At 37.9% G+C, this 10662-nt stretch overlaps 1 protein-coding gene across 1 annotated transcript; it reads left to right on the top strand.

Moving 5' to 3' along the window:
- Positions 1-7: 7 nt before the first annotated feature.
- Positions 8-5610, top strand: LOC103810877 (zinc finger RNA-binding protein-like; the record flags this gene model as incomplete). The annotated part of the gene is given in 4 exon segments (XM_009083801.1): positions 8-61; positions 4412-4523; positions 4634-4731; positions 5431-5610. Coding segments are annotated over 4 exon segments (444 nt in total), but the record flags the coding sequence as incomplete, so codon positions are not given.
- Positions 5611-10662: the final 5052 nt, after the last annotated feature.

Below are 10662 nucleotides of genomic sequence, written 5' to 3'. Positions count from 1 at the left end.
CATACGTATTCTTCGTGACCTCTGTCAGCGGGTTCCTACTTGGTCTGATTTTCCAAGCTGGGTAAGTAAGGTTCCTTGGAATGAGTCCTTTTAATAAAATGGTACTGCAAGTAAAGCACAAGGAAGTGCTACTACAGTTTTTAAATACAGACCGTTTCAAGAAGTAATATGTAGGGTTTTGTTTGGGATTTTTGACAGGTTTTTTACTAACAAATACTCCAGATTCCGTCTTATAATTTAATTTTCTGAGGTTTCATCATTTGAAGCTGGTAGTTTAGGGTTTTTTTCCAAAAGGAACTTTGTTCTGTCATATTCTGATCCTAGATTTAGATTATTACTCTGTATAAAAGAATCTGGTTTTTTTCTAACTACCTACTCTGAATTGCTTGGAGCTTGCTGAAACTTAATTAAATTAATGTCAGCTGTGCCCAGATAGTTCTGTGATAACAGAAGTGCCACCTGAAAGAGTAAGTCACAGTAATTTCTGTGATCATTAACATGTACCTTCCACCAGGTCAAGTGCCAGAAGACTTCAGCACAGACTGTAGCTGTGTCACCATAAGCACTTTAGTCAGCGTCACTTTAATCTCTGGATTGTATTGGGTCATCTCTCTTGATTCTTGCAGCTGAGTGTTTTCAGAGCATTCCCTTTGCAGTGACGATCTTAAATTATGCTCTCCAGAAGTACTGCCTGTGCTCCGGATACTAACAAGTGCTCAGTCTGTGGTCTGGACAAAGTTGGTCTGAAACAAATCTCTGAAATGTGTATTGTGTGAAAGTAAACTTTAGCTCTGTTTTGTTTCACAGACCAAATCTACTTTTACTGTGCTGCTTGCTTTTCAGTTTTGGCAGGAGTAGCACTAACAGTATCAAGACAGTTTGAGCGATTGGCTTTATTTCAGTGAGAAATGTTTTACAATTCTACTAAGCTTGCAGGCATTTTTATGAAATTACTTCTGATAATATTTATTGCTTCTGGATAAAGAAAAAAGTGGAGCAGTTAAGTCTGGGTTTTAAATATTTAGTGGGAAAAAAAGAGTGCCAGTTTCTGTTGGACATTTCTAGAAAGATACACTGAATAAATATAGCTTAAAAGACACTCTAGGAAGTCAGTGCCCTGTTAATATGACTGTGATACTGAGTTGCCAAAGAATAAACCCTGGCATGCTTTTAGAGATGCATCCTTAGAACTGTTCCAACACATGGCAGGCACATGGATGAAGATCAAGGAATGTTGTTTCTTAACTCTCACATTATCTGTTCTGAGGCAAATCCAGAAAGGAGGAGAAGTATGAAGCAGTGTGTCAGACCTAACTGTGTCTCAGTTCTCTCCAGTAGTGATTCCTGATTTGATCTTGGTATTTAATGCAGTGTGAGTGACATGGATCAGCATTGAAGTCTTGTGTTGTCCATGGGCAGAGTCTTACTGATAAAAACAATGACAAAATTAAAGTGGTAATTTTAAATATACGTGATTTCTGCCAGCCTCAGATGGAATTTCATAGATTCGAGGAATACAGGTTTTTTGATACAGACCTTTTCCTGATCTCTATACTAGAAGCATCTTGGAAACCAAATTTATGCCAGAGCTTTGAAAAAAGATATAAATAGCTGTAAAAATAGAAGATAATAGGAACTTTAAATATGGACATTAGTAACACTTTCTTTGTGTGCCTGAAAATAAAACTAAATTAGAAAATTTTGTCAAGTTCCTACAAATTAGAGGAAACTATTATTCAAGGCTGTTTTTTTCCACCTTTTGTGTACATGAACACCAGAGCATCATAATTCATACTTCTCTTGGATTGAGTTGTAGACTTCGGTGTATTATATGAGGATTCAAAAGAACTAGACTTGAATAAATGCAAAACCACGATCTGCTTGTTTTCTTTACAGGCGTATTTTGCTTCATACTTGAAAACAATTGAATTACTGTTGCCACTCCCACTGAGTAATAGAGTGGGAGTATGGAAACAACTTGCTCAAGAATTGAAAATTGTCAGTTCAATGGAGATAAAATAGAAAGGAATGGGCACCCTTAGGAAAAGATTGTGATCAGCACTGCCTTGTTACGCAAGGCATATGCAAGTTACTTGCATAGATCAGAATAAGCATTGACACCTAGAAAGGAAAATAAAAGTTAGCATTTGAACAACTGTAAACTCAGTGAGGAGGACAAGGACCAAACAAGTGCCTCCAAAAAACCTACCAAAACCCAAGAAAGACATATTGTTTAGGAATTAAATTTGGCAAAGAGGTAGTGGTGAAACATCCATTTAATGATGGGAAAGAAAACGAAGGAAAGCTAGTATCTTTTATAGGTTTTTCTGGAAACAGATATTGTCTAATAAAAGTAAGCAATGGAAATACAGAAGAAATACCAATATTTAAAATACAGCTAATGATTTTAACTAATATCAAGTAATGTGTCAAGTTTAGAAAACATGTTTATCATCGATTTTTTTTCACTTGCTTATCATCTGAGTTAGTGTTAGGCAATAACCAAGAGAAGACTTGCTGTGAACTTCAGTTTTGCTAAACTGAACCACTTAACCACTTAAATGTTATAAAATGATAAATTTTTTGTTTCTATATTCTTATAGAAAAAAAATAATTTTTCTATAGCAACCTGTAAATTTAATTAGATATACTAACATGAATGAATACCTGTGCTGTATTTATGTGGCCAACAGATTCAAGTAACCCACGATGTTTCATACTCTCTCAAAAAATGGCTGGACAAGTTGTTTACCTGCATATGGAAGCTATTAGTATAGAAATTTCTACAAAATTATTGAACAGCTTCTGATGAGAAGCAGCTTGTCATAGAATCACAAAGTTGTTAAGGCTGGAAAAGATCTTTAAGGTCATTAAGTCCTACCGTTAACCTAGTACCACCACCATGTTCACCACTAAACGATGTCATCAAGTGTCATATCCACGTGTTTTGTGAACACTTCTGGGTGTGGTGACTCTACCATTTCCCTGAGCAGCCTGTTCAAATACTTTACAACCCTTTCGGTGAAAATGTTTTTCCGAATGTCCAACCTGAACCTCCCCTAGTACAACTTGAGGCTATTTCTGCTTACCGTGTCAATTGTTGCCTTGGAGAAGAGGCTGACCGCCCCACCTGACTACACCTCCTTTCATACAGTTGTAGAGAGTGATAAGGTCTCTGGGCCTCCATTTCTTCAGGCTGAAGACCCTAAGCTCCCTCAGCCACTCCTCACAGGACTTATCCTCTAGACCCCTCCCCCCTTCTTTTGCCCTTGTCTGGACAAGCTCCAGCATCTCCATGTCCTTCTTGTAGTGGGCAACCCAGAGCTGGACAGAGTACTCCAAATGTGCCTCACTAGGGCTGAGTAGAGTGGTACATTTTCAACTGTAGATACATTAGATAGCAATTACTAATAAAATAGTGTTTAAGGTTTGTTGCACACTTGATTAGCTGCAATCATGTATTTCATTAAAAGGAAAAGCTGATTCTGTCTTTGCGTCACATAGCTGAACACCAACATCCCCCTCCTACTCCTCAACACACACACACATTTTGCAATCCTATCTTCAAGTCCTCCTTATCTACTTGTATTTGTTTTCGGTTGGACAAGAGACATAATACTTTGCATTTTGCCACTAGATACATACTTAATGGGCAGGCTAACATGTAAGTGCTGCACTACTCGGCTGCCAGGAAATCCAGCTGAAAATCAAGTCTCTCATTTTCTGGCAGATGTACTCAAGGTGTGGCCTCTTCAGTGCCAAGTACAGTGGGACAATTACTGCCCTGATCCTGCTGTCCACACTTGCTGATACAAGCCAGAGTGTCATTGGCCTTTTTGGTGACCTGGGCACACTGCTAGCTCATGCCCAGCCATCTGTTGACCCGCACCCCCAAGTCCTTTCCTGCCGAGCACCTTTCCAAATACTCTGCCTCCAGCCTGTAGTGCTGTATGGAGTTGTTGTGACCCAAGGGCAGGACCTGGCACTTGGCCTTGTTGAACCTCATACTGTTGGCCTCAGCCCATTGATTCAGCCTGCCCAGATCCCTCTGTAGTGTGTTTCTGCTCTCCAGAGGATCAACACTCCCACACAGTTTTGTGTCATCTACAAACTGACCGAGGGTGCACTCGATCCCCTCATCCACATCATCAGTGAAGACGTTAAACAAGAGTGTCCCCAATACTGAGCCCTGGGGAACATCAGTAGTGACCAGCCGCCAGTACCAGTACTCAGTGTTACTATTGCACCACCTTTCTTTTTATTCATCTTTTTCCCATGTTAGCTGAAAGTGTTTTATGATGTATAGTGTTCTTCAAAATTTCAGATTCTAAAGTTCTGTATTGAGCAACATTAACAGTTTTTTCTGTCTTAATCCATCTTCTAATTTGGAATCTTACTATTATTGGTCTAGGCTATGGAGCTGCTTGTGGAAAAAGCAATTAGCAGTGCTACTGGGCCACAGAGTCCTGGAGATGCACTGAGAAGAGTTTTTGAGTGTATATCTTCAGGAATCATCCTTAAAGGCAAGTTGCATTTGATCAGTGTGTGTATACTTTTGAATAACTAACGTAAAGTCGGTAATCTGGGTTGAAATAAGGTCAAGACGCACTACTAACAAGCCTGATTATTGTAGGTGGTCCTGGCCTTCTGGACCCTTGTGAAAAAGATCCTTTTGATACTCTTGCTGTAATGACAGATCAGCAACGAGAGGATATTACTTCAAGTGCACAGGTAAAGGAACATATGTATGAACTAACTAAATTTGGTGGATGGTGTTTCGTTTAGGGTTTTTTAAATGGAGCTATATGCTCCATTTAATATGGATTTTTCTTTCTTAGAATGAAGTCAGTTCTTACCAGTCTTGAGCTAGACATTGAACATGTCACAACAGAGGGTGTATAATAATGTTCATTTTTGCTCTAAAATTAATGTATTTTCCTGAAAAGTTCATAGCGTCACCATCTATGTGTCCATAAATGACTCACTCTACAGCAGTGTGTCATTAGATTGGAAACTACACTGATGTTTAGTATTTTATAAATGTATCTGTGTAAGTTTAGTTTTTAGTATTACAGTATTCGTCACTTCCACTTGTAGCTTAAGAGCTTATTGCCTCTACCTCTTCATTTGATCCTTTTGCTAAGTATTCCTAATGCCTAATGGGGCATGTGGCAAGCCTTGCCTGCTTCAGTGCAAGTCCAGCAGCTAAAACCCATGTACGTTGTTTTTAAGCCAAGATGATGTACCTACAGAAGCAGCAAATGTGACAGACACATTTAATTGTGTTGACTTTGTTGGGGGAAAGAAATAAGGAATAATTAGCGCTAAGGATAATATCATACACCACTGATGTTCTTCATAAGTTTTTTGACAAAGTGCTCAAAATTGACATTTGTTTGTAACATAAAAATCTTTCGGCCCTTCTTCTAGTTTGCACTGAGACTCCTTGCATTCCGTCAAATACACAAAGTTCTAGGAATGGATCCGTTACCGCAGATGAATCAGCGCTTCAACATCCATAATAATCGTAAAAGGAGAAGGGACAGTGATGGGGTTGATTGATTTGAAGCAGAGGGGAAAAAAGACAAAAAAGATTATGATAACTTTTAAAAATATTTGTCATCAATGCTAAGATTGAAGCTAATGAAAAGTCCATTTGTTGCCTTGCTTTTCATTCATTCGTAATAATGTCTGTTTAAAACATCCAAAATCAACTTGGGAATTAAATTTGGAAAAGAAAAGCTAGCTGTTCTGTGAGAGCATGAGTATTTTAATTGGATGTACTGTATCAGACAAATTATGGATGGAAAGACTGCAAATGGAAACTATGTCGTCATAGAAAAAGTAGTTATCCTTCATTGCATTATCTTTAAATGTGTTGCTAACTTTAGTCACTTTTCTTTTTTTTGGTCTTTTTTATTAACAAGTGCATTGTCTTCCTATCTCAACTGTATTTAATGCAGCATTTGTGCTTCTGTTGCTATGTGCATTTTGACTTTTCATTTAGGAGTATTTCTGTTTGCCTTTGACATGAGTTGTGTAAGTTACTTTGTGTTAGGTAGGAAAACTGTTCCCCTTGCAATTAATATTTTACAGAAGGTTGTTTTTTCTTTGTAAAGTGAGACTGCAGGATCATAGTTTTTTTCTAAATGTGAAGGGGTTACAACACATAACTGTCCTGCCATTTGAGTGCTCAGAATTAACTGTTTCTGCCAATCTTGTGGCATTCGTCTCCTTAGTGTGATATAACGGTGTAATTAAGACAAAATTTGTGTTGATCTAGTCAAGTTTGCTGTTAGTTGTGCATTAGCAGTATAAAAGCTAATATATACAGTATGGTCTTGCAACAGTTTTAAAGCTGCTTCATAACTGATCAAAGTTCTGCATGATGGGGTTTTTATTGATAGAAGGGCTTTTGAAACTATTACCTTAGGTTAAATGCGTAGGTCTTTGTATGATTGACTTTGTGACATAGAAAGGCCAAAAAATAACTTTCTGAAATTCTTTTCTCGACATACAAGCAAAAGTGGGCATTTCCCATTTAGACAAAGTTAGTAATTCTCTTCAGTCAGCTTTGTCGATATGGTATTAACGCCCTTCAGCCCTTAAAATAAATGTTTGTCATATCAGTGCCTGTGAGGTTATTCCTTTTATCTGTTCCTGTATAAACTTCCTGTGAATTTATTCAGAATTCAAATTTTAAAGTGAAGTATTACTGAAAAAGTGAAGGTTATCAAAGAAAAAACCCAGAAAATTATTTGCTGTGGCCATAGTGTATGCTTATGTCTCTTTCAACAGTCTAAATATAGCAGTGGTGTAAGTAAAGTTACATCATACTGTTGATGTATGCTCCGGTACACAGGTGTGATTTGTTGTCACAGCACTACAGTGGAATACACAAATAAAGGCTAAAATTTATTAAATGACTAAAATTCATTATACACTGGAAACTGAAGTTTCACATACTCTGTTAAATGTGTATTATGCTTTGTTGCAAACCCATAAAACACAGATTAACATAGATTAACATTCCGGTAACTACCTTATCAATGGCTGTAGGAGAATATCATACCTGGCAAAGATAATTTGTTATTTCTGGTACCATTTATTAAGGAAAATCTCAACTTTTGTTTCATTTCAAGGTCGAATTTCTTTGGAGTAACTCTTGGAGTAGGGGGATATTTCTGTTACAATGTCTACTGCTAAATAGCATAAGCCTATGGAATAAAAATACAGTATTATAGAAAAGTAGAATCTAAAGATTTTAAACATTTAGTAATGTTCTTCAAGCATCAGAGTGCAATTTTTAAGGGAGTGATTATTAGTAATTAGCAAATAAAAGGAAAGTTTTCTCCTTGTATGAAAGCTTTCCAAATAATTTCGCATCAGAAATAAAAAAAAAAACAGAAATGTTTTAAAGTTGCTTAAAGAAACTACACTAGTTTTGTTGTCCAGCCTTCATGCATAGCTCCAAGCGTATGCTTGTTCTTAGGGGGATATCTTGCTGCCATCATATCTAGTTACTATTTATTTTGAAAGCTACAGGTGCTATTCATGTGGCTAGTTCAACTCCATACCAAAGTTTCTTTCCTCATAAAGCAAACTTGTCTATTAATGAATGTGACCCTAAAATTTAGGATTAAGAAGGTTAAAGATGTATTTCAGATTTTCTGTATTTTTGTTCTACTGGCTTTTAGCTCCTAACCAGTTTCTGGATCTTTTAAGATATTGTATACTTAAAGTGATTCCACATTAAATATGAAGCTGTGACCATGATTTTGTGCTGTGTGTTTAATTTGCAGTTTGTTGCTGGTTTTCCTGCCTGTTTTAAGGGACAACTTCTGATTCTTGTCAACAAATCTAAGTAGAATGGAAAAACAAGGTTTTAAAAAGTACAGAGATATCTTTGACTTGAAATATTACACTGGGCAGTTAGGCAGACAAAACTGTGAGCAAGTAAACATTTTAGTATCCTGTCTTTTGGTAGCAGATTACTGACAAGCAGTTTTATTCAGCCACACTGCATGTTAAGCCTCAAAATCCTGGGCACTGTAGTCCTCACACACAAAAGAGAAATGTAGACAAAAAGGACATTCCCCTTAGAGGAACAGTTAGTGAAAATGTGAGCTGTCCTGTTTTGAAGCTTTTCAAACTTTGACTTGTCTGCCTAGTTTATAAGTGTGTCCTGTCTGTGAGCAGTGTGGTTTCACATGGGTTCCTGCATAGAGGCATTGCTAGAAATTGAAGTCTGTTGGACATAGTCCGTCAACTTCTTGCCATTTTACAAATTCCAGATGAACAGTTAAACTTACAGAGTTACTCAATGTGATCAGTTCATTTGCAGCTTCTATTTTTACACCTATTTCACAACTCAGAAAGGATTTAATAGTACTTAAAATTGTTCTACCTATCGAACTTCTGAGAGCTGGAATCAATTTTAAATATTCCTACACTTTGTGAGCACACATACCATTCTTGTTGCTGGTCAAATATCTGCTGTTAAGTATTCACACAATGCCAAATGAATTTCTTTATTGAACAATTAAGACACCCAAATGGATTTGAATAGCATAGCCCTAATAATGGGGGAAGTAGACGCAGTTTGCAATGTTTTTTACACTTAGGTGGTAGCTTTACAAAGTACAGTGATAGGTTCAAAAAAAACATCTGGTTTTCCTTCTGTTTCTTGGGGGGTTTTGTTCTCTGACAGCCATAAGCCAAAGGGTTTTCTAGCCAAAAAGGTTAGGAAATGAAATTTCTCCTGAGAGATTCCTTGATAGTTCTTCTCAGGAGATTTTTTTCCTTCAGCATGGTATTTCTCAGACTTGAAAATGAAACAGGTACATCCAAGGAATATTGTCTGTAGGCTTATCACAATGGGTTTTTTTGGTGATAATCCACATAAAAATCAGGTTTCATTTTGTTATTCTATATTTTCCTATTCTGTTCCATTTTCTCACTTGGATTACGCGTATCTGAGAGAAGTTTGCTCTTTAGTGAAGTGCTTTCTGATGGTTTACAGTTTGCATTATAAGAAAAGCTGCCCTAATAGTACTCGACAAGTGTGAAGTTCTGTCCAGGGTAAAGGTCACTGTTTTTCTGGGGTACATGACTGGCAGCTCTTGCTGGAGGTCCTTAACCCTGTACAGTGCACACTTTCCCGTATAACATAGCCCTTACACACCTGCATGAATAAAGATCATCAGTAAGAGTTGTCCTCTTTAATAACTCTGTTTTCTTAGACTATTTTGCAAAGCCATGGCCATTAGTATTTTGTTTATTGGAGGGAGTACTGCAGGGTAGTTTAAAGTGCTTCTGTCTTAGAGGATCAGCCTTCAGCCGAAATACTTTCACGTATATTCTGCATCAGTTCTATTTGAGCTCGATACCCAAAATCAAAAGAAACCTCTGTGGATTTTCTAAGTTTCCTGTACTTAAAAATCTCTGATTGCAGAATGGAATAGCTGACCTAGAGAAAGTAAATGGCTTTTTCTACAGTAAAAGGTTACTTTAACATTAAAAAAGAAGCAAAAAACCTCTCATTTCTACAAGAGATCACAAACTTGGCCCCTTACATAAGTTCTTCCATTCCTTCTCTGCTTGCTGCATCATGTATTAATAGTATGCATATGTGATCCAGGTCTGTCCAAAATTTGTAAGACAGCCTGATCACAGACTTCTCTGCTGGCATGCTTTTAAATTTGACAGTAATTTGCTGGTTACACAATTTAATGAACGATATGGGAGAGATGAAGGTGCCTGAATACAGGAGGTTACTATCATGTTTTATATGCTCAGAGGGTATGTGCTACTCCAAAAGGGGATGGGATTCTCAGAGGTCCAGGACCACGGCTGCCAGGCCCACATGGATACCTCAGTATGTTAAGAATTTCACTGCTTAGGTAACTACTACGTATTTACACACATGACAGAAAAGTGTGGTACATTTAAGAACTGGAGCCAGTGAGGTCCAGAATATTTTCAATATAGTCATGTGAAACTGCAGCTTCAAGAATGTGGGATAATCATGAAGGAAGCATTGTGGTATCAGCAACAGAGGGTGCTTGTCACAAAAAAGTGTCCGTAATAATTAAATGCCATCCCGATTTCAACCAGTAACTTAAATAACTTACTCTAGTAGAAAGGGAAGAAGATGGAATAGAATACAATAGAATAGACTCTTTCAGTTGGAAGGAACTTAAAATCATTGTCTAGTCCAACCGAGTGACCACTTCAGGGCTGACCAAGTTCAAGCATGTTGTTAAGGGCACTGTCCAAATGCCTTTAAACACTGACAGGCTGGGGTCATTGATCCTTTCTCTAGGAAGCCTGTTCTAGTGTTTGACCACCCTCTCAGTGAAGAAATGCTTCCTAATGGCCAGTCTAAAGCTCTCCAGGTGCACCCATGAACAATTCCCACAGGTCCTGCCACTGGATACCAGGGAGAAGAGCTCAGCATCTCTCCTCCCCCTCGTCAGGAAGCTGCAGAGAGCAATGAGGTCAGCCCTCAGACTCCTTTTCTCCAAACTGGACAAGCCCAAAGTCCTCAGCTGTTCCTCACAGGACATTACTTCCAGCCCTCCCACCAGGTTTGTTGCCCTCCTTGGGATGCAATCAAGGACCTTCACATCCTTTAAGTGCAGGGCCCAGCTCTGCACACTG

The sequence above is a fragment of the Acanthisitta chloris genome, unplaced genomic scaffold (assembly GCF_000695815.1).
Source record: "Acanthisitta chloris isolate BGI_N310 unplaced genomic scaffold, ASM69581v1 scaffold1021, whole genome shotgun sequence".
Lineage (NCBI taxonomy): Eukaryota > Metazoa > Chordata > Aves > Passeriformes > Acanthisittidae > Acanthisitta > Acanthisitta chloris.
Note: the sequence above shows the minus strand (reverse complement) of the source record. Positions and strands in the feature narration are given on the sequence as shown.